At 41.4% G+C, this 27,559-nt stretch overlaps 1 protein-coding gene across 2 annotated transcripts in view; it reads left to right on the top strand.

The window, feature by feature from the left end:
- Window positions 1-738: 738 nt before the first annotated feature.
- Window positions 739-27,559, top strand: part of TRIM24 (tripartite motif containing 24) — a 65,294-nt gene continuing 38,473 nt past the window's right edge. Inside the window, exons 1-2 of one of the 2 annotated variants that reach the window (XM_072871898.1) lie at window positions 739-1,295; window positions 26,596-26,714. In XM_072871898.1, the coding sequence (XP_072727999.1) occupies window positions 902-1,295; window positions 26,596-26,714 (513 nt within the window). In that variant the 5' untranslated portion in view covers window positions 739-901. Of the gene's footprint in view, window positions 1,296-1,711; window positions 2,156-26,595; window positions 26,715-27,559 lie in introns of those variants that run through there. The other variant, XM_072871909.1, reaches the window with a different exon arrangement.

The raw sequence follows: 27,559 nt of genomic DNA, 5'->3' as shown, positions 1-27,559 counted from the left end.
TCCGTCGTACTTTTAATTTTACCGATCGCCAGTTAGCTTCAGTCCGGTAAGGTGCCTGCGCATGGCAGCGTAGACATGATCCACCAAACCGAACACAGGCCAGAATTTACAGCGACACCTGCACACAGAGCAGGGGAGAAGGACAACCTCTTCAATGGCCTGTCAAAGGGACGAAGGCCTCTCACCCAGCCGGTGCCAGGCTGCCCACTCGCTGCTGGCCGCGGGCCAGGCCGTCTACCCAGACGGGAGGACGGCCATTTGGGCAGGGCCTGAGAGGACCATGGGCTCCAGTGGGGCCAGTAGGAAGCCTGTAGCGCAGTGCGTGGGCTGGTGGGGCGCAGGCCCGCGGGAGGTGGCGGGTGTACGCCGGTGGGTGACCGGCGCCACTGGCAGCGGCCCCACGCCCGGCCCGGCTCAGCCCCGCGCCCGCCGAGGGGCAGAGCCCCGCCAACCGCCTGGGGAGACGGCGGGGCGGGGCTTCTCGGGGGCGGGGCACCTCGGGGCGGGGCTTCCGCCGGCGGTCGGGCTGGTTCCTGTGGGGGCGAGACGGGAGAAGCTCTCGCCGCACGTAGGCGGCGGGGGGCGTGGCCCCGAAGGGGGAGTGGCGCGGGCGGGCGGGGCACCGGGGCCGGGACGGCGGGCGGGGCGGGGCAAGGCGGGGCGGGGCGGGCGGCGCGGCGGGGGGAGGGGCGGGGCGCAGCGTGGCGAGGGGCGGGGCGCGGGCGGCCGTTGGCCGTGTCGCGCGGCGGGGCAGGCTCCTCCCGGGGCAGGCACACAAACACCGCGGGCCGCGCGGGGCGGGGGTCGGCGCGGCGGCGGCAGCGGCGCGGGCGGGAAGCGGCGGGGGCAACGGGGCCGCCCCGCCTCCCTTCGGCGCTCCGGCGGCGGCCGGCGCAGGACAATGGAAGAGGCGGCAGCGGCGGTAGTAGCGGCGGCGGCAGCGGCGGCGGCGGCGGGGGGGCCCTGCCCGGCGGATCGAACGGGGGCGGCGGCGCTGAGCGGGGAGAACGAGGCCGAGAGCCGGCAGGGCCCGGCGGAGCGCGGCGGGGAGGCGGCCCCGCTCAACCTGTTGGACACTTGCGGCGTGTGCGGGCAGCCCATCCAGAGCCGGCGGCCAAAGCTGCTGCCCTGCCTCCACTCGGTCTGCCTCCGCTGCCTGCCGCAGCCCGACCGCTACCTCATGCTGCCCCCCGCCATCCCCTCCTCGGCTGCCGGCACCCCCAAGGAGCCGCAGCCGCCGGCGCCCCCTTCCTCGCCCGTCTCTTCGCCGGCCTCACCCCTGCACTGCACGCCCGGTAAGTGGCCCTTCTAAGGCCGACCCCTGCCCTCCGCCGGGCCCCCTTCCCCCGTGGCTGGGGGTGCTTCCCCCTCCACCCCGTGCCCCCCCCCCTTCCCCCCGGCGGCCTCTGTATCGCGACAGACGTGGGGGGCGGGGAGCTGTCGCGACGGGAACTTGGGAAGCACAGGGTGCCGTGGGCGGGGTGCAGGTGCCCGGCCGTGGGGCTGCCGGGGGCACGGACCTGTCAGGGCGGGCTCGGGGCGGGCTGTGCTCGCTGCTCGGCAGCGCCAAGGCTGGCGGGCGGATCGTGTGTGGGTTTTTTTAATTATTATTATTATTTTTTTTTTTTTTTAAATTTCCCACCTCGGAAGGGAAGGCAGTAATTTACTTCCCCAGGACCTCGCTGTGTGGATAGAGAGGAGCGGCGGGAGCCGTCCCCCTCCTCCCCCCGCCGGGCCGTGGGTGCGGGGCCGGGCCCGCCTCAGGAGCCGCGGCCGGCCAGGGCAGCTTCCCTCGGTGGGCGCCGGGGGGGCTTTGCGCCCAGAAGGGCTTGCTGCTTGCTTTTGCCTCTTGCCGGCGGAAAACCTTAATACGGGGTGATATGAAGGCAGAAGAGCGTAGCAGAAAACAGACTTTTCTGAGTAATGTTTCTAGGCTGGCAGTGTGGAGCTCACCTCGAGGGAAGCCCTGCAGGTGTCATCCTCTTCACACGGCGCTCAGCCGGGGAGGGTCCGAGCGCCTGGGCGGTAACGAGTGCGGACGAGCAATAACACTTGTCCACGTGATAGGCAGCCTGGATGGATCTGGTAATGCATTAATGCAAAACTTACTTGTTTAATTGTCGCGCTGAAAGGAGAATGCTGCGAGGAAGTTTTGGTAAGCTCACGTACCGACACAGTAGTTTACGTCAGTGCGCAATAAACTCCTACAATCTGAAAGTGCTCTCCTAATGTTTTTCTTTTTTCCTAGCCCTCTTAGGTCTAGGGGGTCACTTAATTTAGTTAAAGGCAACTTCATCTTAGAAAAAGGTGCAAACAAGCATCCTCTAGTGGAAACAGGTGAAGGTCCCGCAGAATCTTGAGTAGAAAAGAGGAAGTGTGATGGAAATCAAGCTTCTCTATAGGTACCACTCTATAGTGGAGGTTGTGCTTATTGGGATGTGTAGTGGGGGCTCAAGTGAAAAATTCTACATGAAGAAAGAAGTAGTAACTCCAGACTGGCTGTTCTTAAGCAGGTATTGGCCATTGTCCTTTAAATGCATTTAGGAAACCTTTACCATCCTGCCAGCAGTTCTGACCAGAAGGATTACAACTTGACTATGCAAAACGTTTGCAGCAATCTGTAAAGGAACACCCTCTTGAGAGAAAGGAGTATTTGGGACAAGTGGAGAGGCAGCTTTGCTTCAGAGTATCTGAAAAAGTCCTGAGTATATTATTAACAGGATATGCTGAGCCTCTTCATCTACATGGATGTCTGTGTTAGTGTATTCATTCAGTCTTTAATTTTAGCATGTAATTTATGTAGTAGTCAGACTGCCTAGTCAGACATTCCAGAATGCGAAAATCTGTAAGACCCAAAGCCATATTTAAGATTGGCTGATCCAGGGGATGTTATTGCTTGTATGTCTACGAGTAATACTGTTAAGTTGTGCATGGAACAAACAGAAAAAGCACAAACCTTGGTGTATGATGAGATATTTCAAGATGAGATGCTTGGGAATGAGAAGGGGGGCAGAGATGCAGCTAGCTCCGGGGTTGCAACACAGGTTGAGAGACAATATAATCATCTTACAAGTTTTGAGGTCATGAACAGCAGAGCTCAATTCCCAAATGTTCTATTTAAATGTAGCAGAAATAGGGTCTGTAGTTGAGTAAGAAATGAGATGCATCATAAGAATGAAAAGATTAGTGCTATTCAAACATCCGCTTGAGAGGACAAATGATAGATGAAATAATGAATCGTAGCAACAGTTAACTTGTAGCTCTATTCCGTCCTTTTGACTATGCAAGTTGGTTCTGTATGAATGGATTACACAGTATATATTCCTCCTCGTTCTACAAATTTACAGACATACTATTTTTTGGTGACATTTTTACCCTGTCGACTTTTCTTTCAAGTTATTTTCATGCTTCCATGCTACCGTTCATTGCCCAATAGGAAGAAGAAACTTGTATAGATCTCCCACTCTCCTTGACGCATTCTTTATGTCTTTTCTTGTCATTTTGGCCCAGTTAAAATGACAATGGCTGTATACTAACTAGCTAAGGCCTAACTTGATGATGTGCATTGGCTGCTTTCTGTTTTCCAACTGATAGGAAAAAAAAAAGTTGTTAAGTTAGGATTGAAAAAAAAAAAAGGTGTCAGTGTCTAAAGCTGATTATACTGAGGAAAAATGTTATAATCGGAGGAGTTCTTAAGTTCTCAGAAGATGGAAGGAAGGACAGAACAGTGCAAATCTGTCACCTCTTCTGGTAATATGTTGCGCAAAATGTTTGTGCGGAGTGACCTGAAGAAATAAACTGGAGAGTGTAAGCTTAGAAAGTTGGATAGTAAATGCCTGTCATGATGTAAATTATGAGATTACTGTGATGAAACTGAAGAAATAAATAGCAAGGAAGCTATTTGTGCTGGAAGGAATGTGCTAGGTAAGGAACACAATAGAATTACAAACTATGAAAAGCTTCTGAAAGATAGACAGACTGCTTATGCATGTGTGCTGAGCAGTAACACGTTGCACAAAAAGAAGCCTGAAGAAAGATTGGTAAAAGGGAGTCTGTTTTGAACAAAGGAGAGGATGTGATTTGAAAAGTGCTTCACTGAACCAGCCTTGAGATGGTGTGTTGTGCTAATATCCAAATTAGTTGAGAAACAGCTAAAGAGGAACTGAGTTTCAAGTATAGTCTGGATATGCTTTTTTGTCTCCGGTAAACTGTTTGCAAGCAGAAACGCTTTACTTTCTTCCTTTTACTTTACTAGAATAAAGTGTGCTGTCAGCTTCCAACATATAGGCAAGTTTACTTGGGGGAACATTGGCTCTCTTTCTGTAAAGATACTAACAACTAACAAAGGAGTGCTGTGAAAAAAATTTTCAAACTTAAGGATCTAGAGTGAATTAAGAATTCTAGTGTTGCTCACTTGAATACGAGGTTCAGCATGGGTAATGGCAAAGACAAATGTCAAGACATGCGAAGGAGTTTCCTGTGGGGGATGTTAATCAATATTCCTCCTGCAAAGGCAGGCTGGTTGCAAGGGCATTTGGCATGGATATACTCTATACTGCCACATGCATTCAGTTTTGAAATAAAATAACTTGTATAGAAAGGAAAACTTGGAGTTCCCGATCTCTGTACTGTTCTGAAGTTTAAGGTGTTGCAGAGTCAGCTGTGTCTCAGTCTTCAATGGTCTTAGCACTGGAGGACTCACTGCTTGTTTTCTGAATGTCCAATGGCAACTTATTTGATGTAGGTGATATTTTTATTGTTGCATTGCCAAAAAAAGGGTTGCTAGGCACAGAACGTTACAAACTGTGGGGAGTGCTGCAAGAGTGGGTCTGTAAATGTGATACTAGCTTGTGAGCAAGTGTCTACAGACACTGCTACTAAATATCTTGGCTAACTTAATGTCTGTTTTCTTTTTGTTTCTCAAATGGCCACTCTTTAGTATTTGATTGTGTGAGTTATAACTGGTGCATGCAAGAAGTCTGTTATTAGAAATCCGCCATTTGCCCAAATTTTGTGCTGCGTGGTGCTTCAATGAGTAGTAGCCTATACTTAATTAAAGGACAATGTTCGTAATGTGGGGAGTATCTGGACATCCTAGTACTCTTGTGGAATTTTTAAATTTGAAAGGTACATGAGAACTGCAAAGTTATAGATTGAGATTCTATTCCTTTTCAAAACTATTTACTTAAGTTGCATAGATCCTTGTTTGTTCTTTATCCTCAATCTGTATGCAACACTGATTGGGAACTGGTGTGGGGAAGAACTTGTGGATGGAAATGTGTAGTGAAGTTTTACGCAGGTATCATGATTAAATCTTACTAGTGACGATACCAAAAATAGTAGAGGAAATTATTTTTTCTTTGTTTTATCTGTGGACAGACCTACTAGCAAACAAATCTGTATGAAGCTGTTAAAAGTGTGTAATGTTTGGACACTCCCAGGATATAAATTCTTGGGGAGTGTTCCAGACTAACAACTCAAATATGTTCAATACTTGCTGTTAATTAAGGAATAAATACTTCAGAGTATTACTAAACAAGGATTTCAGTGATGTTCATGTTTCATATTTCAGCTTATTAATGCCAGAAATATTTGTTTACCAATACAATTTGGAGGTCTGTAAGGCATGGAATGAAGACTTAACCCTTGATATCTCCTCATGTATGCAGATGGCATCTGCTGTTTTATTATGTCCCACAGTCAGTCCTTATCGAGATAGCTTTAAACTCTTTCAGACTCTCATCTGATGTTGATATCTGGACTTTCCGATGTCATCACTTCACTTGACCTTGAAAATACAGCTTTTGAAATTAACTTAAATTTTCTTATTTCTCTGTATGTAACATGTTCTTTCCCTCTTTCAGTTTGATAATGATTAGGGTCCTTATTAGTTAGTTTGAAGGATATAATAGCTTCATTTGAGCTTTCTTATGATGAAGATCAACTTTTCTTCCAGGTCTTGGTAGTCTAAGAAGACTTAAGGTGTTTTATTTTGTTTTTTTAATCTGCCTGCTACGTATGATTATTTCAATTTCATCTTTCATATTGGCACTTGCTTAAAGTGAATTGTCTCCATCTTTGCCATTACAAAGAGTCTGTTTTATTTGTGTGGGTATGCACTCACACTTGCACATATATGGTTGCATCTATGCATCCTTTCACAAGTCTTATTTCTGCTGTGGTACCATCAAGATGGTACCACATGATGCTGAAAGAAGCTTTAATCATGCTTGCTCAAATATATGGTTAATATAAGCATATAATATATGCTTTTTATCTTATGTATCTTATGCATAATAGTATTTTAAGGGTAGCTTAGATGCATTTACATTCTTGCTTCTTTCACCAATGGAAGGTGGGAGATTGAAAAGCTGAAGCCATCAGAAACATCAGATGAGTGTTAAAACAATTGCAATGATGTTCATTTGAATTAGGAGCCTTTTAGAAGTTAGGCTGTAGAAGTTATAAAAATAGCTGAACTGTTGTGTGAAACTTTGTTTTGTTTTTTTTTTTAAGTGAAGGTTTAAATCCTCAGAGGCCAACCTGGCTCTGTTTCAATACAGAATCGGCTTCTAATGTCTCTGGTGGTAAGCAATTAGTACTCTTAATAATGGAAAGGATTCCTAGATCATAAGGTAACAGGAGAGGAAATATATACTAATGTATTTAAAAATTCTCAGATGTGTGTCTAGTTGAAAGTATATTGGGTCATTTTAATGCATATGATAGAGATACCTCTTAAGAAAATTACTTGTCTGAAGAGCAAGGGAAAAATAATGGTGCATATGTTCATTAAAAGGCAAGTTGAGGAAGGAGTGTGCTCATTGTGGGCTAGCTTGTTCATCAGAGAAATGTACTGAAAAGCTAGTAGGCCGTGCAGCAGGCTTTTCAGTTGGCCTGCTGACTTACATGAGTATTGCAAAGTGGCCACGTTCATTCAGCTTTACCCAGTTTGTTAAATTTAAGAAGGGAGTTTTGTTGAAACTCTTGATTCTGAATGTAGTGTTGTTAAAGAACACTGGTCTTTTGTACAGGAAAAGCTTTATGCCAGGGTTGTGCGAGATTGTGTTCAGATGCTGCAGGTGGAATTTCCATATTATTTAGTGGAATTTCCCACTAACAGTAAACTTGTGAAGCTGGTATTTTGCCCATCATATCTAATCTAAAAACAAGACAGGGGAAAACCAAAAAGAATTTTAATGTGACTGTATTTTAGTATGAATAAGCTGACTGTTTATGAAAAATCTGTTATTTCTGAAATTGGGAATTTAGACTTTTAAAGTATTTTTACAATAAGATAAAATACTTTAATACAGTAATTTTCACTGATTTCTTAACAATAATATGCTGGTCCTCCAGGGTTCTTCAGGTGAACTGAAGATTGCATTGTGGACCTATGCAGATGATCCATCTGAATTGTGAATAGTAGCAAAATCTCCTGCTAGACTTGCTATCTCTTATTTAACTTTTATCTGCTGTAACAGTTTAATGATGCATTCTTTTTTCTGTGGCTAATTTAAAGGTCACAGAAGAATTGTTTCCATAGAAAAATTCCAGTGATGCTGTTAAAATTTACCTTACCAATTAGGTAGCTATGGAGTCATTTGCTGTTTAAACTATATACTTGCAGCTCAAACAGCTTTGAAGACATCAGTGTCATAGTTGAAATATCTACTAAATATCTACTTTTTTTTTCTAACGGCCAGAGAGAATGTATAAAAACCATAAATGTTTACCATCAAAGAAAGCATGAAACAGTTGTGTGAAGTAACTAAGAAAATTACACCATTCTTAACAAGAAACAGTCTTGTAAAGTCAGATATGAAACCAAAGGTTGAGGTAAATAATTCCTAATTACTCGATACTGTCTCTCCAGTGCTTCAAGTAAATGCTTATTTGAAGCTTTTATATGGGAGAGAATTGTGTATTACCTTGCATACATTACTAACTTATGACAGAAGACTGATGTTAAACAAGCTTTCTGCTTATTTTTGAAGTTTCAGTGGGCTATGGAGAAAAGGAAGACAGTAAGCAAGGCACAGCTGTTTGAACTACATTCATGGGTTTTGAGGGCCCTTGTTTCTAAAGTGGATTTGGGTCACAGGCACATCCTCATTTCAAAAAAGGAATCTGCAACTCCAGTGCTGAACCCTCCATAAGTGGGAGTACACAGACAAGAGAACTGAGCCATTTGCTTTCTGACTGTAGAAAGATTCCTGCTTCTGATTAATAAGTAAGTTGCCACAGGCAACTTTTTTTCTTAAAGTGGTGAGTTCCCCTTTCTACTGTAGTCCCTCAAGTGAATATAGTGCAATTTGCATAAAACAAGAGTGTAGCTGAAATGCCCTTTGAACTAAAATGATTACCTAATTTGAAAAGTGACTGTGTATTTTCCCAGTGAGCTGACACATGTGTCTGTACTGTACATAGTAAAAGAGAAACAGGACTATTTTCATGTAACTGTTGACTTGGAAAAAACCCATATATTTTCTGGGATGTCTACTTCAGTTCAGAAAGCAGGTAATAAACTTACAAGTTCACTTAATCTGCTTTATTCATTGCTAGGCATCTGCTATATAGTCACAACATGGTTAAGGATGTGCGGAGTTGAAGTTTGTTGAACTAATACTATAAACCAGCCTAACAGAAGTTCATGTTACGCTTAGGCTGCTGCTGAACTTGCTACATCAGGATACTTGTAACACTGATGATGCTGGTTAGGGGAGGGAACACTGGCAGCTGTCCAGGGAATGAGTAGGTGGGAAACATTGTAGAAAGCTGCAGCACTCTCCTGGGGCTGGAGAATAAGACATTTTAAAGTGGGAGCAAGGTTCCAATTTTAAATGCAAGGTACAGTGCCTTGGTAAAACAGCCCAGCACCAACAGGCCTGTTACTAGAAATGAGTATTATGCAAGATTGGCTAGAACAGCAAAAGTGTGAATTGAAACATACTTTTTTTTTTTCCAACCTGGACTCTGCTTTAAAATGAGTAAACTACTTGCTAAAGTAATGTAGGAATGTAAATTACCTGCCTTCCTAGTCAAGTGGTTTAAAAAGAAGCGGAAGTAGCTTTGAATAATCTTTGCCTTTTGGAAAAGTTCTGTGACTTGTAACTATTGTTTCAATAGTTTTCAAGTAAAAGTTGAAATTCATAGCATTCCCTAGCCCCAAAGTGATAAATTAGGGTAGTGCGCAACAGTCAGAAGCTGGAATAAAGACAGTATTGAGCAGACAAGCTTTGTTGAATGAATATAGCGCTGTGTAATGATATGTAGTGTTGGATAGCAGGACCTCAGTAATGGCTAAATGTCCTGGGAACACTGAAGGCTTGGAGGTAGCATGCTTCCGGGTTAGATTTAGCTCTTTTGAGTATTTACAGTTTCCCAGTTCCAGTAATACCTTTGCTTGCTTAAGCAGTTGGTTTTCAGCCCTCAGTAGTTCTGTTCCTTACTTGCTTTTGTCTTGTTTGGGGGTCTTTCATCACACATTAGCAGCTATTGTTCTTAGTTGTTTTAGCCTGTGAATTGTTGAGCTTGCCAACTACAGACTACTTGGCCTTCAATAGTTCTGACTTCTCTTCCCACTGCTGGTAGCGAGTGGGGATTATGAGGGTATAACCCACTGGCTAGCAAATCTTTCTTTGAAACCCCCATTTAGAATACTTTGATTGTTCAGTTTAATCAAATGTTAAAGGAACTTGATCTCCTTTGAGAATCTTTGCTTAACTGTTCCTCAGTCCCTTCTCTATGCAAGAAACTCAAATGAGGATTCAGAGCTCATGCTTTAAATCTTGCCTGAGTAAGTATTATCTCAAAATATAGATACACAGAATTCTTTCCTGGGATAAACATAGGTGTAGGTTGTCTCCCATAGTCTACCTGAATGTGAGTCCGGAGATACTAGCAGCCCTTTCTTCAAATACTACACTCCAAGCTGTAAAATAAAATGGTTATTCTCTGCTTCATAGCAAAGGCAGAGTCCAGTACTGTGAAAGAGTGTTCCAAAAAGCCTGGGCTGGAATGTATGGGGAGGGCCTGTGGTCTTCCCACATCTTCTGGCAGTGAAGATTAAAAATAAGACCCCTAGCAATAGGGTCTTATTTTACATTTGTTGTAACTCTTATCTGTATCATAAGAATGACCTGCAAGAATTGCTCTTACCACTTGACAAATAAGTATTTGTTGTATAAACTATTGAGACTGGCATCAGTAAAATTCTGTGTATCTTGATGGACTGAGCAGGTTCAACTGCAGATCAGGAGACAGTCCTCTGTTGCCTTTTTCTTCTTAGAAATGTCCTTATAACTGGGACCCAATACAATTTAGAAGCAAAGCTACAGTTTATGGTAGCTCATATGTCTTCTAGATTATCACTGTTGTTTAAACTCAACGGGACCAAAGTTCTCTTCTCAAAATAATCATTCTAGAAACTGTTGTGGCAGAATGAAGATGACTTTATATATGGGCATCCCAAATGGATTAAACTGCCAGGTCTTCTTCCTCTGTTCCACTCTATGCAAGAGCTGAATGTAGTCTGGATTCTTTAAGAAGCTAAATGCTAATCTTGCATCCTTTTAAAGTCCATTTAGCAACAGTATTATTGTATTGTGTTCCAATCTGATTGTATTTATTGTGTGGGGTTTTTTTTCCTTTTTGCCAGCTCCCAGTTCCATGGGGACGAGGTCAGATTTAATAAGGTTTTCTTTGGCTGCCTTTTGACTGATTTAAATTATTGAGAATATAGTATAGGTGTTATGAGCTGCAAGATGTCTGACTTCAAACCTTTGCCAGAATAGCTGTTGTTCTGCCTTAAAGTTGTGGTTGGTTGTTTTTTTTCATTTGTCATTATGCCAGACAAGTAGGTTAAGAATCACAATGCCGTGGTTGAACCCTTGTGAATAAAAATAAATTTAAAAATAAAGTAGGAATAGAAGTATAATCCTAGTTCATTTCCAGACTTGTATTGCAGGCTAAGTGTAATGTTTCCAGATCTTTACTGTCTAAATTAATATATGATCAATCCTTTCAGGCAGTATGGCACAAGAAGGTGGAAATACATCGAGTGAATCTAAAAGACAGGTAAATTACACTTACGAAGACCAGTTTTGGTAGAAGATTAATTTCCTTTAGCTTCATTCTTAGTACAGAGTGTGTCATGTTGGGAAAGCACCTTTGAACCAGAGCTCTTCTCTGGTTTTGGGAAAATGGGGAAACCATGGGAAGACTAGATTTCTTCAGCAGATCTGGATGTTCACATTGGCCAACAGGGTCTAGCTCATGGTTCAGTTATCTACTGCAGATTACAGCAAGAGGGAATATCAGGAGATATGCAGTGGGAATACAAGTAGTATCACTGCTACCTCTGTCACCTGCTGTTTTCTGAGAGATGTAGGGCAGCTATTTGAAATCACTGTTGTTCTTACTTGATCAGTCAGTAGATCTCTTCAGCCCGGAAGGAATACATTGTATTAGTTACATTCAGTCATTTTCATATTAATACATTGTCAGAGTAGAAGGAACAATGCTGGTTCTTGGAGGCTGTATAGTCTGTGTGGATCTCACAATGCATATATTCCTTCAGCTTTGTAGTCTTAAGGTTATGTGGGAACTGGAAAAAGCTGGTCACCTTGCTTTTTGAACCCTTACAGCAGTGCTGTGGGATACTGGGCACACAGAAGAATATAAAGTGAGTTGGTTTTTTATTCCTGTACATCTACACCCAAAAGTGCAATGCTTATAACTTGCAGATAACTTGGAGGATATTCTCCTCTCTAATTCCTGGGTTTAGAATATTGGAGGGATTCTTGCAATTCAACTGGATGCCCAATAGTGGATAAGAGTATTAGTGTAGTTACTGGAAAGAAGTGGATACTTCTAAGGTATGACTCATCTGACCAAGTGTAGAAATCTGCTTTAAGGTTGAGACAAATCATGACCTAACTATATTACCTAGGTCTGCATTGACTATGAAGGGAATTTCATGTAAATCAACACTTAGATGAATCCCACCCAAGGTATTAAAATTTGGCAACACTGCAAAGAAACTTTATCCATCTTTCAAGTGCTAAGTTTAACTTTATGGAGTCACTTTGGTATAGTAAATCAGTATTATTTCTGTGCTGCCATTAAGAGTTGCTTTTTCATGGATGCAAAAATTCTGCATGTGACAAGCTTTAGTATTAAACACCTTTTGCATACAACAAGTAGTCAGAATAGACTGGGTTTGGGAATCTTGGGGTTGTTTTGCTCAAATAAATGAAATGGCTTGAATCTTTCCTTTTTTATTCCAATAATAATGTCTGGCAGAGCACTCAGACCTATCTGATGGAAACTGCAGGAAATAAGAAGTATCTTTATTTTTTTGTCATATTGACTACATTTACCAGAGTGGGAATTTTAATCAAATATTGTTCGTGCATTTCATTGTCTCTGTCCCTGCCAACAGCAAGCTTTAAAAAAAAAAAACAAACCCAAAAATCTAGAAATCCTTAAAATATTGCCAGGTTAATAATTAAAGTGTTTGTTATATAACAGACTTAATTTCAGCACAGATTAAAAGTGTACCTTTATAAATATTCAGAATTTATTGATAAATACATATTAAATTCCTCTTTCTCACTGCTGGGGATATAAGTCCTGGGCATTGTACTTGTGTGGTAAATATGCTATTACCATATTGTCACTGAAGAATATATTGAAGAGATACTAAGAGCAGCAACGTCCAAAGAAGGGCAACGAAGCTGGTGAAGGGTCTAGAGCACAAGTCTTAAGAGGAGCGGCTGAGGGAACTGGGGTTGTTCAGTCTGGAGAAGAGGAAGCTCAGGGGAGACCTTATCGCGCTCTACGACTACCTGAAGGGAGGTTGTAGTGAGGTGGGTATTGATCTGTTTTCCCAGGTAACAAGTGATAGGACAAGAGGAAATGGCCTCAAGTTGCACCAGTGGAGGTTTAGATTGGATGTTAGGGAAGATTTCTTCACTGAAAGGGTTGTCAAGCATTGGAACAAGCTGCCCGGGGAAGTGGTTGAGTCACCATCCCTGGGGATATTTAAAAGACATGTAGATGTGGTGCTTAGAGACATGGTGTAGTGGTGGACTTGATAGTGTTAGGTTTACGGTTGGACTTGATTTTAAAGGTCTCTTCCAACCTAAACGATTCTATGATTCTAATTAGCAAAAAATCTATTTTTTAATATAAGCCTGCCCTTTCTTTTTCTTCTCTCCACCCCCTCACCAAACAAAGTGTAAACAAAGGCAGAACCTATTATTCTAAATTAACATATTATTTCTATGTACTTTGGAAGATCCATTCCCTGCATGTACAATTTATGGATAAAGTTGATGGAGTCTTCCATTATATTTGTTACATCACTGTAATTTATATTTTGAAATTGTTTGAAGGAAACATAATAGAGATATTGATGACTTCTGAACTATAAGTCTGTCCTCAAGGAGAACTCCAAAATAGATGTCTATATAGCAGAATACAGATGGATGCAGCAAACACTGCAGTTAACAAGTTGATCGCTCTGAATATTGACACTTAAGTGATTTTAACCAAGTTTTCCTTTGGAGCTAGAGACTGCAGTTTGTTTGGGTACTACATAAGAGATCTTCTGTGTGCCCCTCAGTTGTATTTTCCACCAGGAATTTGAAATCACCATAGCAAAGATATGTGGAATAGAGTAGACAGGTAAGTTGAGATTCACTGTCCAGACTGGAATATGTTCTGCCACTTCTAAATTTCTGGGATGCCTGTGATACTCAAAAAAGGGCTGGCAGATGTACTGTACAATCCACAGGAGACCTATTTCCTTCTGGAATAGTAGCTGGAAGCCAGGCAGGATATCCTCCTCAAATTAGCTATGTCTGTTTAGGCACCTGACTTACTCCCCTGAGGCTAGTGGCTTGAAAAATGAGGACCTGTTGTGGTTTAACCCCAGCCAGCAACTAAGCACCACGCAGCTACTTGCTTACATCTCCCCCCGCCCAGTGGGATGGGGGAGAGAATCAAGAGTAAAAGTGAGAACACTTGTGAGTTGAGATAAAGACAGTTTAATAGGGAAAGCAAAAGCCGCGCACACAAGCAAAGCAAACTAAGGAATTCATTCACTGCTTCCCATGGGCAGGCAGGTGTTCAGCCATCTCCAGGAAAGCAGGGCTCCATCACATGTAATGGTTACTTGGGAAGACAAACACCATCACTCCAAACGTCCCCCTCTTCCTTCTTCTTCCCCAGGTTTATATCCTGAGCATGACGTCATATGGTATGGAATAGCCCTTTGGTCAGTTGGGGTCAGCTGTCCCAGCCATGTCCCCTCCCAACTTCTTGTGCACCCCCAGCCTACTCGCTGGTGGGGTGGGGTGAGAAGCAGCAAAAGCCTTGACTCTGTGTGAGCACTGCTCAGCAGTAACAAAAACATCTCTGTATTATCAGCGCTGTTCTCTGCGCAAATCCAAAACATAGCCCCATGTAAGCTACTATGAATAAAATTAACTCTATCCCAGCCAAAACCAGCACAGGGCCACGAGGCTAGTTTCCCAAGTCCTGATAGGTAGCTTCCAGTTATTGAGTAGTGATCATTTAGAGAACAAGAGGAGACTTGTGAAAGAACAGATTGCAAGGGTGCATCTGAGCACTCGAAGAAGAGAGGGAGTAATGTGAGCTAGCCAAAGGTCTTGAATTGCATTAGCATTCTTGTTTTGGATGACATTTCTCCTGAAATACTCTGACTAAAGACTGTTACCTACTGTTGTTCCCACTACTGCTTCCAACTTGATTCCTCTAATGTGGTCCAGATTCTTAGCAGTTATTTTTTGAGGCTTTTTTTACCTTCACATCTGCTCAATGTTGATTGGAACACTATGGTATCTGGGGCTAAACGGAGGAAGTGGGTGAAACAGTGAAGAGCATCACATGTTGGAGTATAGTTTTCATCTTTTCAACAAAGGATTAAAAAGAGCCAACTTCTTCATTGTGTTCCAGAAAGGCTTGGTTCTTCGGCTTGTGACTGGCTCCACCTGCCCAAATGATAATCTGCTTGCCTACTTTTTGATAACTATAATTTCTGGTAATAGATGCCTTGTACTGCAACTACTGAATGTTCAGCTGGTAGTAGATGAGAAGTCTAAAAGATGAAGACCAGACCATGGAATTTCTTGCTACAAAGAAATGACTACTAGCTGTGTTGTGCTCACAACTCTAAGGCTGGGTCCATCTCTGTACTAGAGTCTCTGGCAACAGAAATTTTTTACCCCAGTGATCTTTTTTAAATACTAATAACAACATGCTAACATGTTTCTTATTCAGGGAGAAAGGTATTAATTTCCTTGTTCTAGAAGCACGTGGATACAATGGACCTGAGCACTGTTGACAGGAACCTGGAGTGTCTGCAAAATGGTGTTTCAATAGAATGTATGAATCTAGACAGCATTAAGCCCACTTTCAAAATGTTAGCAACTTGAAAAATTAAATACTAGGCTGCTCAGAAAATGATGCAAGAATGTCACTGAATCTTAAAAATCCTTGCATCTTGTATGCTTGAATTCATTACATATAAGTTGGAAATACTTGACAATTTCAGGACTTGAGAATGTATTTTAATTTTGATGAAACAAATGCTCATCACAGTCAGCAGTGACAATTGGCATAATTGTTGGCAGCTTCTGCATCATCATTTAAGCATGTTCATTGCAAGGCAGTGAGGTTTTTTATTCATCATCTTGTACTTAAATATTGTCTATGCCACAATAGCAGTATTTCCCTTTGTTACCATTATGACACTTCTTATAATTGTGTTGTCGAAGGAAATGCATTGGACAGCCTTGGATGTGAACATAAACTCTCTCTTCAGAATTTAAGGTATGCAGAAGTGGCTGGAGAGTCAGCCCTTGCAAAATTTACAATTTATGAAGTCTAATACGCGATATTTGAAATGTTTGAAGATTGAGCATGTGTAGCAAAAACAATGAACCATTTCACAGAGCAGCTGAAATATTTTAATTCAGCTCTGCAGTGCTTTCCAAGAAAGTCAATGCACTGCAGCATAAAATCTGGCCTGTAACACTCTTCCAGAGGGGGGATTACAGCTAGTAGTCTTTGTCTGGTTTTCATCTATTTACATTTTGAAGGGTGGTAAATAAAGCTTTCAGATTTTGATAAATTTATCTGATAGATTAGTGGTTGCTTTGAATGTTTATATTTTGGCAGTAGGTGCCAGTTTCCCCTTGAGGTGTGCTTGCTTGTTGGTTTAACCTATCTCCCTTCCACTAGCAGCAGCAGGCTGTCAGAACTAGATAGGAGCAGCTCTTTCTGGAACAAACTGGTTTGAAGAAGTTGCCAAATTTGCAGCACCAGTATTGGCTTAATGAGAAACAAGAGGAAAGCAGTAATTATTTTTAAAATTGATTCAGACGTTATTGCACATGATATCGTCTCTCAAATTAAGTTTCCTAAGTGTTTGTTTTTAACAGAAAAACATGACCTGTGTAAATATAACCAGTTTACCCTCAACCCCATGCATTTTAATGAGAAGCCTTGCAAATATTAATGGTGTCTGTATACACAGCAAGAGGAGAAAATATTCTGTAGGTCACAATTGAAATGCCCTAATTTTCTGTGTAGTTATGCTAAAAATCTTATAGCTGGCACTGTCTTCAGTCTCTAACATACCTTCTATTAATGTTAACTAGCCTGTCTGTTTTTAAAAAATTTTAACTGTATGGGTGACTCGCTGTTAGTATTTTCTGTTCTGAAATCTGTATAGTTAAAATTTCAAACAAGACTCCTGTAAAACCAAGGAAAATCACCTTATGCAAGCCTAATTAATTTATTCTGTAATGACTATGTCATTTTAGGGAACATTAGTTACTAGTTGCTTCCAAGCACTCTGTTTAATAAAGAGAGCTCCCTTTCACAAAACTAGTATTTTTTTGACTGATCTCTGCTGAAGAAAGGGAACCCTTAAGCCCTCCTTTTTTAGTAAAACACTTTGCATCTACAAACAAAAATGCCCTTTTGGACCTACAAATGATTATCCAGTGGCTTTGTTAAATTGGCTCTGAAACCTGTTCGCTACAGTGAAGACACAAATGAGCCGAAACTGGGGCAGACCAGAGCAGTCTCCTCCTATTGTCTCAGGGTGCTTCAGTAGTCTGGAATGTACTCCCAGGAAATTGAGAACTGAGTTGGAAGTAATACAGTATGTGCCGTATATCCATTCTGCTGAATGGCTTGAGATGGCGTTGCTGTGGATGCAGCATGTAACTCGTGAAGAAGAGTAAGAATGTGCCGTGATTTCCCCTACATGTCTAAAATGCAGAGTAGCATTCCTTGAAGAGGCATATGTGTTGTGAGCCTGTAGCCAGTGAGAACTGTTATCGTGGAAACTAACTCTTGTCTCCTGGCACAACCCCATTTAATCGACGTCGTATTCCCTAATCTGGCTCATTGCATGACAGCGTAAATCTTTGTGTTGGCATGGGATGGAAATGAATGGGCAGGGGAGCCAGCTTTGTTACTTTTGTTAGCAGTGTGGTGTCCGGGCCTGGTTCAAGCAAAGTCTGAATGTAAGGTTCCACAGCTGCTTGATTTTCATATGAATGGACGCTGCTGCTAAAAAGTGTGGAGGTCTTCCCCTCTGCTCCTACTCAAGAGCCACGTGCTCTTGATCCAGCTCACTATACAGCTGCATGAACAACTATCCTGACACAAAGGAGTAGATGAAAATGTGGGATCTTATCACTTACCATCCTCACTATAATAATGATGGTGATTATGGAACTCCTCCCAGGTTAAGTAATATGTTTTTCATCTGCCCACTGGAGCACTCTGGAAATGCTTGTTCCATTTTTAAAAAAATAAAAATCTTATAGTATTATTTTGACAAAAATAAACCCTGACGCTTGAACTTAATTCTTCTGAGCAAGAACAAACAGGCAAGTATGCTTTTAAAATCTTACTTCCTGCAGTGATTTCATGTTAGACACTAACAGTTACCAATTGACACATTGGAAACACTACTCTCAAAGCTCAGTGGGCTGCCTACCTAGACTTGGGTTCTCCCTCAGCTTGCATCAGTGCACAGAGACAGGAGGAGAAATGGTTCCAAGCCTCTCTTCCTTCTTGAAAGACAATGGATTTCTTTGTTTTATACCTTTGCATGAAGATACTTATGTAATAATCAGTTATTAAAAGAGCAAACTATGCAATTCTTGTTAGGATTCTTAAATTTGAAAGTCTAAGCCCATGTAAAACGGGACTGTTCTCAGTGAAAGGCATTCTAATGCATGTTATCTTATCCCTTGCCGTGTTGCCCTTTTGAAGATTCAGTAAGTGCTAAGACTACAGAGGAACCTTACCTATTTCTAACAGTACATGGGGGTTTTTTGTGCTCTCTATTTCTCAGATGTTTTTTCTTTTTTGGTTCATATCCACTAAACCTCACGGTGCTTCAGGCCCAAACACACTGAAATTTTCAATTATTTTACAGAGGAATCTTGTGGGTTTTTCTTGGTTCTCTTTCCCCCTGCGTTTGCCCCATTGTAATGGGCACTACAGGGCTGGAAGCAGTAGGTTGCATTTGATGTGAATAATACGGATGACAGTTAGAACCAGACAACAGGTTTCTTGTTACTACTAGAGAAAACAAGGTTCTGTAGGAGTGTGTTGCTGTGAAAAGCCGAAATCAGGACTCAATAGTCAGGATGACTATTAAGCAGGTATTCTTTATTGCAGCGCTGGGCAGCACTGGGGATCGCTCTGCCACAAGTGCTTCGCCAGGTTAACACAGCACATCAGTTCATATACAGAAAAATCATACATATTCATCAGATTTCCTGAAAAGGGCAGTTTTATGGTGATGAGTTCCCGGAATTCATTTACATAGTCCAAGCATGCCCAGTAAAATTAGGGTTAGGGTCTTTTCACCCTCCTGGTGGTCTTCCGTAGTGTTCCTCACGTTGTCTGCTAGTTGAACTTTGGGCTTCCTTTGCCCATATATAGTCATTGAGTTAGCTCATCAGTCCTTCGGCCTCAGAATGTCATAAGGGGGTCGATTTAAACTAGTTTTTTGGTGCTTATCTTCCGCACAAACATCCTGAGTTCCTGTTATCAGTGATTTAATTAGGAAGCCTAATGAGCTTGCTCGAGGCCTGTTTAGTCCTATCAGGTAAGAAGTTACAGGAAATGTCCTATCATCAGCTCTGCTCAGCAGGTAACTAAAACTATCTTTGCAGGGGAAGAGAACAAAAGAGAACAAGGATGCAAGTGAAACTCACAGTAAGGTCTTAGTCAGGGATTGTCAGGGATTTAACCCTTTCAAGTGAATATTCGAAACTGGAAGGAGGGATGGCAAATCAGCTGGCAACTGATTGAAGCTTGACAAAAGGTTGAGATGGAAACGTAGGGTTTGAAACAGAGGCAATCGGGGAAGGGTAAGTCCAGTCAAAAATGGAACAACTGGCCAAAGGTCCCTGGTTAACTACTCCTGTAGCTGCTGTGGTGTGCTGGAGTCACTGCTGGATCCTCTTTGGTGTTTGTTTCCTTTAAACTGCAGGATGTAGATGATGGTAGATGATGCTACTTCAGGCAATTTTAGGAAAATGTAAGGTCACTCTTGCCCAATTCCCTATCCCCTCACACTCTAAGGAGGAATAGGAAAGGTAGCTTGATCTCAACTTGTTTTCTCTTCTAAGTAATACCAGATCTGTTTTTCTCAGATATTCCCTGTGTGTCTAGAGTGTAGTGCAACATCAGGCATTCTGAAAGGAAATGACATTAAAAATACTAAGTGTCAACTCTTTATTTCTGGCAATTTGCTATCGTAGCAAGTCTTCCTTTAGAGAATCCTCAGGAAGGAGAATTAATTTGTTTACTAAAAAATAACTTGGTCTTGGAAGCCTCCGAACTATATTGTTCAATTCACACACAGATATCTGAAAGCTTTTCAGAGTTCATTGGGTCAAGAATTAGTTGAGCATCAGAACATTAATATGGAATTGGAGGTTCCCCTTATCCCCAACTTAATCAGGATAAACAGTAGAGCCTCACCATCCAGCAATGTGCTTAACCTGAACAGCGTTAGCCAAAATGCTAACCTGAATCTGATGCTGTTTCTGATGCTGCTGCATTATAATTGCTCTGACAATGTTTATTTAAAGATACTGGCTTTTTGTCTTTTGTGAAAATACTAGGTTTGGGCTGACTTGGTAATGTACTTGAAGAACATATACTTGGTATAGCAAATATCAATTGCAGAAATAATTTTTGGATTAGTGAAATTTCATTATATTATCCCACAGTGTGTGGGTTAATAATGCTCTGTGCTGCAGCTTTCCAGATTTTTCTTCTGTTTTGCCTTCATTCCTTCTATCAAAACTGTGGGTATTTGGGGGGAGGGGAGGAATGAACAGCAAAATAGTTTGGCGATTTTTTTTTTCCGTTAAAGCAATAATGTAGTTTTTGTTTCGATGACCTAGGATGCTTCTCCTATAGTTTCATTAGAGGATGAATTATTTTCCTTACCAATTTATATAAGGAAATCAACTAAATGACTTTTAATATCTTGCTACTCAGAATTTGAATCTTCTTGAACAGACCATAGTATAATAGCTAGGGTTCCCAGCCTTGAAAGCACTGAAGTAAATTGCGGCACAATTCGGGAAGCAGGTGTCTTGAAACAAGAGGAAGGAAGTGTTGGCAATAAGACTAAACATGGTTAGAAAGCTATTGCACAATTGCTTCCAAACCTTAACACTAAAAAAAGTTTGATTCTTTGTAGCACTAGGAAAGTGTCTTGCACAGGGACTTGATGGAGGAGATGTTAATTCAGAGGTTAATTTGGGAGTTTCATTCTATGCGTGCTTAAGGAACAGTTTAAAAGTAATCAAATGTTCACGAGGAAAAAACGTGTAACAATTGACATTAAAAATGAATACATTCATGGAATGTCGTAAAAAAAAAAATAAATGCTGGGACTATATTAACTTGCCTTTGTATTGCATTCCTTCTTCCTGTATGCACCTCTGAAATACAAGTAGAAATGTCTTTGTAAAATATCATTGTCCTTTTGGTTGTTCAAAAAAGTTAATTGCTTGCTACAGCACCTGTTGGCTTGTTAACAGAAAGCTTGTATGTGTGCTTCTATGTTTGCTTCAGCCATTTGTCTTAATACTATTTGTCAGCTATGACTTTAAACCAGCCTGACTGTTTATGCACCAAAAGAAGTCAAAGTTCTCTATCTGGTCTATTAGTAGGCTGGGGAGAGCAGTAATCCTTAGAGTGCAGTGTTGTGTTTTGTTGCTACTGCAGGACCTAGGAGGGGATACTTGTCCATGGTCTGAGTTAAGCCTTTGTACGGGAAAACTGGATGAGGAAAAAAGGGTTTCAAACCATGTCTGTGATTCCTTTATCAACTCATCACTGTACATACAAACTATAAATAATGTAATTTGAGATAGTAGGAATAATCTATTAAAACTGTCAAGTCATTAATATGCTGATATTTATTGTATACTGTTTCCATTTTTATTGTTGATACCAAAAGACTCTAGTATGCATCTGAGTTTTCCTCCTATCTTTTAAATAAAATTTCTCTTAAGCTATTGTAGTATATGGTCTCATCTAGTAGACTAGTTTGAGGACGATGATGCTGTCTCAGTACTCTTCTGAGTCCTTTTTACTTGGGAAAAGGAAGAAGCATAAGATCTCTATGGTTAGCAATATTCTAAACTGGATTAGACCTCCGAAGTGGTACAGATATTGTAATTGACATGAGGTTATGTATTCTCCACATCTAGCTAAGGTTGCAACATAGAATCATACAGTATCTCAAGTTGGAAGGGGCCCATAAGGGTCATCGAGTCCAACTCCCTGCTCCTCGCAGGACTACCTAACACCAAAATATATGATTAAGAGCATCGTCCAGACACTCCTTGAACTCTGACAGGCATAACAGAGCACTGTCTTCTCCATATAAAACCTGCAACGTTACATACAAACCCGCATCTCTTTCAGATCCGCTTCACTTCTCTTGTCAACTAAGACAAAATTCTAGTTTAAAGTATTTAGCCTTAAAAAAAACCCAAACAAAACCTCAAACCCAAACAACCCAAACAAAAAAACCCCCCTGAGGACCATTAAGGTCTGTCTCTGACCTATGTGTGGTGGGTTAACCTTGGCTGGCTGCCAGACACCCACCAAGTTGTGCGCTCTCCCTCTCCTCCCCCTCAACAGGGCAGATAAAGACAGGGAGATTGTTTATTGGTTACCATCACGGGCCAAACAGATTCAAGGTGAGGAAGATTAATTTATTGCCAATTAAATAGATGTGGATGGTGAGAAACAAACACAAAAATAAAAACCCCTTCCCCCTCACACCCCTCTTCAACTTTACTCCTTAATTCCTGACTTCACTGCTCGAGGAGGGGAGAAGGTAGAGTGGGGAAAGGAAATGGGAGTTGTGTCAGTTCATAACAGTTCCTCTCTGCTGCTCCGTCCTCTACCCACTTGTTCCCTGCTCCAGCGTGGGGTCCCTCCCATGGGATACAGTCCTTCAAGACCTGCTCCAGCGTGGGGTCTTTCTTCAAGACCTGCTCCAATGTGGGTCCTTTCCCTGGAGTACAGTCCTTCAGGAGCAGACTGTTCCAGTGTGGGTCCCCCACAGGCCACAGTTCCTGCCAGAAAACCCCCTCCTGCATGGGCACTTCTCCATGGGATGCAGCTCTTGCTGGGAACCTGCTCTGGTGTGGGCTTTCCACAGACTGCAGCTTCCTTCAGGGCATATCCACCTGCTGCAGCGTGGGGTCCTCTACAGGCTGCAGTGTGGGTATCTGCTCTAATGTGGTCTTCCATGGGCTGCAGGGGGACAATCTGTTTCACCATGGCCTTCTCCATAGGCTGTAGGGAAATCTGCTCCGGCACCTGGAGCACCTCCTTCCTCTCCTTCTTCACTGACCTGGGTGTCTGCAGGGCTGTCTCTCTCACGTTTTTCTTACTCTCTCCCAGCTACTGTTGCACAGCATTTTTTACCCTTTCTTAAACATGTACACAGAGGTGCCACAAGCATTGCTGATGGGTTCAGCTTTGGCCAGTGGTGGGTCCATCTTGCAGCCGGCTGGAATTGGCTCTGTCTGACATGGGGGCAGCCCCTAGTGTCTTCTCACAGAGGACACCCCTGCAGCTCCCTCTCGTCCCCCTGCTACCAAAACCTGGACACGTAAACCCAATGCACCACGTTACTGGACCAAATCTTATTCTAAAAGAGGACTCTGCATGTGAAAAAATGTAAATGTCATGTGTCATCTTCAGAAACAAAACAAATCCAGTAACTTTCTGGCTCCTCTTCCCAATATTTCTTGTTTATAACTCTCTGCAGCCTGGCCTTTACGGGTGTGTGCTCTTAGGGTTGTGCTGATGCGTTTTGGGCTGTAAGCAACATAAATAACATTAACTGACTTAAATCCCGTCAGATCTGTGATAGCTGACAACTGTACAATTTGTATTGGATGAATGGCCGAAAACTTTGCTTGGCCTATGTGTAGTTTTATAATTTTATACAAAAAGCTGCATTCTGTAACTAGTATTGCAAAGGAAGAATGTACTTGAAAATTACTATTTCCAAATAAAACTTTAGTACTTAATTATGATAGGTAACCCTGATAACGTCAGGTAGAAATGCTAATGTTGAAACAGAGATATGTTTGCCCATGAACTTTGCTAAATTAGAGTGTGTGTCTTTACTTGAATATAATCAGTGTTCTTTTTTTTAACTTTGAATACATTGTTTTCGTATTTATCCATGTTTTCCATTTAATTCCAAAATAGTCATTGTCTTTCCTCTTCTGCCTCTGTTTTCCCATAGGAAGCTCTGAATTCTGGTGAGTGGAAAGTGGAGAGAAAAAGACCACACGTGGTTTATATTGTTTAGTACATTACTGAAAGAGCCTTGGATACATTAAGAATAGTAGATAAGGCCTTGAAAGGAATGCTGCCTGGCTAATTTGTGTTTTACATTTTGTGCCAAAAAGGCCTATGTTGCCAGCTGTGTACCTAACAGCGTAACCTGGGTATAACAGTTACATTGAGATCACAATATTAGGTGTTTTTGCTTAAATCCACGGTCCCGAAGTTGATGAAACCTGGGTTAAAACCGATTTGTGTAGCAGTCATCAATCCAGGATTATAATAAAAGCAAACTTACCCACACACAGTTGCAGAAGAACACCTTGACTTAAGGCTAGACAGACAACATAAGGAATTCTAGAAAAAGTTTCAAGAGGATTTGAGAGGTTTGGGCAGTTTTCCTGTTCTCCTTCTGCCATCTCAGTCTAGAATTTCAAAGTGGTCTCTTGAACAGGTAGTTGGCAGTATTCTGTTGGTGAAAATGCAAATGAAACATTTGGTTTACGTTAGTACGTTTCCTAACTTGTCCCCTGCCCCTTCCTTGCCCACCATGTTTTCAATTCAAGCTAATTTATAAACTCAGCTTAATACAACTGATCTGTTTCAGTGGTTCCATGTTTAATCTTCAGTGGCAGTGTCGGCCCCTTCCTGTCCTCGTGCTGCTTCTCATGTTGCTTCAGTGTAAGCAGTAGTGCATTTGGTCAGTGAGGCAGGTTGGGGGCTGAAGGTGAAGCTTGGGAGAGCAGGAGAATTACACCCGTAGCTGAATCAGTTTGCCAGTCTCATTCTCTGTCTGTATCCCGCTCCCAATCACATGCAAAGACCGACTCAGTCACTCGTGATGGCCCAGAGCACTGCGCTTTGTCGGGCTCAAGGACGAGCAGTGAGGGAACAGAGGGCGGTTTGTAACTGGCACTGTTGAAAAATGTAAAAAATAGGCTTTTTTAGCAAGTATGTAGCTTGAGTATTAGGAGATTTGTTCAGTCTTGACTGTGGTAAATTGATTTGCTTAATAAAAGGAGAATTTCAGTACTTGGAGTTCTATTAACTACCTGACAAACCAGAATTACATTTCTTAATTATCCTTCATGATGATGGTATAAAAAATATTACAGAAGTTTTAGCCAAAATATAGAATTAGTATATCAAAGGAAGCTGCACAAATATGTATTGAAATGCAGACTGGTAAAATGGCAATTATAATAAAACCAGGCTTAACATCATAGCCTTTCAGATGAAAGTGAAGTACCTTGCACACAAGTAGAAAACTGCTGACTAAATTTCCAGAGTGAAGAGTGCATTTAGTAAACTGGTGGACTTTTATTAGAGAACTGCTTTATAGTGGGTTGGCCAGTTAAATCTCTATCATGTATCGGAAGAACATGATGAAAAAGTTACCTAAATCTTGTATGAAGCACTTACAGTAAGGAATTAAGTTCTTCTGCGGAAAGTGAAATATTTAATTGTTTCTGTACTTCTGCATTTTATTGTAAAAGTGAAACAGGAACAGAATTAAGCCCATACTGGTTTAGTTAAATATGCAAGTGCTGAATTATATACTGGTGTTAAATTCATTGGGTTAAACGGTGCTTCTGATCTTCTTTAAGGCCCTAAAATCATGCCTCCTCTCAAATGGCACCTGTAGGTCTAGAATCTATCTCAGTGTGGACTCACATGACTATTCCACTGTAGGCTTTGCATGATGATTTCCACATCCTGAGTGATTATTTCAACCTAACTTAGTTTCAATTCTTTTCTTTTTTTGGTGGTAATGACTGTGATAATTTTCTTAAAGCAAGATGTTAATGCCTACCATTTTAGAGATTTTTCTTGGATGGTAAACAAGCCTCAATGCTAATAAGACATTCTGTTTTCTGCACCTAGGAAAGTTGTCTACTTTGAAATGTTTATATAGATCTTTTCCATTTCAGTCTAGTCTACTCACTGTTGAACCCCAAGTTTTGAACTTACTTTGTCCTTTTTATTCTCTTGAGAAAACTATTAATTGTTTAACCCTTTGAGTTATTAGTTCTCAGCTCTTTTTTCAACCAGGAGTCTAAGTATGTTACTGTCTTAGAATTGTTCCCCGGTGCGTCTTGCAGAGGAGAGGAGGGAGAGGACCTTGCTTGTTTATTCCTATGTCTTTCTTGCTTGCTTTCCCTTGCTTAGTGTGAAGGTAGTCACAACATTAATATAGGTCCGTTCTTCCTCTATACAACTTGCCTCATTAATTTTGAATGTATTACATTTCAGTTTCTCATATTACATAGCTGGAAGTCAGTCATGTCACACTGCTGACATGTATGTGTGTGTATATAATAGTGCTCAATGTCACTAATTAATACTCCACACTAATAAATGTTTACTTGAATCCATTCTATAACAACAGATTGTCAATGGGAATACATTCTCTTTAGAGAAAAAGAATTAATTTTCTATAAGATTAAGGCAAATTCTTTACTGGATTGAAACAAAAAGGTGCTTGACCTTGGTTGAAAGAATACAACATCAGGGAATAACAGGTGAAGGTTACTTCAGTGATAAATGAGAATTAGCTTCTTTTTACTCACACCTTATTGACAGGAAAGTAATAAAACATTCTTTCAAAATATTTATCCTTACAAGCTGTCTTTGAAGTTGTTTGATATACCTTACATTGTGCAAGCATAATCAGATTTTTTTTTTCCCCCCTAGTCGGTGTTATCCGCTGTCCAATTTGTGGTCAGGAATGTGCAGAGAGACACATCATAGATAACTTTTTTGTGAAGGATACCACGGAGGTTCCCAGTAGCACAGTAGAGAAATCAAATCAGGTAAGTGCATTAACACGTAATCAAGTGAACACCTTTTGGACATGTATGCATATCCTTGGCTTCTTCCTGTGTGGCCTTTTTGCTGTTCATACGCAGAAGACGACTTCAAGTCATCATGTGGGATAGCTACTCTAGAAGATCAGTTAAAATCAATGAGAATGCATGTGAAGAAGGTGGTTGTCTTATTCTAAACTATTTTTAATTGTTGATATAAAATTTCATCATGATAGCAAAAGATAAAAGTAAGGAATAGGCATTAGAATGGGAATTTCTGTACTTTGGATAGGGCACTTGAAGCACTCTTTGAAGCAGAGACCCGAACAACACTATGACAAGAGATCTCAATGTAAAATGGAATCCTCTAGGTAAATCGACTTTAGTTTTCTTATCTCAACACTGACAAAACATGGCACTAAATAGCTGCAGTGCAGTTACCAAGCAAGAGGCTCAAACTTCTAATTGGGGAAGACTGTATGTTGTAGGGGTTTCTTGTTTGTTTTTCTTATGTTGGCTGCCTCTTCTTCCTTTTGCAATCAAATAATAGCCATGTCATAAAACCAAAACCTGCTTATCTGGAAGAATAGTCATACTGGCTTTTTTCCTCATGATGGTTTTTCAGGAGGAAAGTACTAGTGTGGAAGCAGTACCAAATGAATAATCACATCTGTGTAGGACCACAGTTTAGCGATCTCTGGTATCAAAGTATTGCATGTCTTCATTTTTAGCTGGTAAGAGAGTATCTCAAGTATCTCTTTACTCATAAACTTATTATTAAACTCCAGGAACCTATTGTAAATAATTCAGCCTCTTTATATGTTGCTGCATTCTTCATAATAACAGTACAA

Source organism: Ciconia boyciana, chromosome 1 (assembly GCF_034638445.1).
Source record: "Ciconia boyciana chromosome 1, ASM3463844v1, whole genome shotgun sequence".
NCBI lineage: Eukaryota > Metazoa > Chordata > Aves > Ciconiiformes > Ciconiidae > Ciconia > Ciconia boyciana.
Note: the sequence above shows the minus strand (reverse complement) of the source record. Positions and strands in the feature narration are given on the sequence as shown.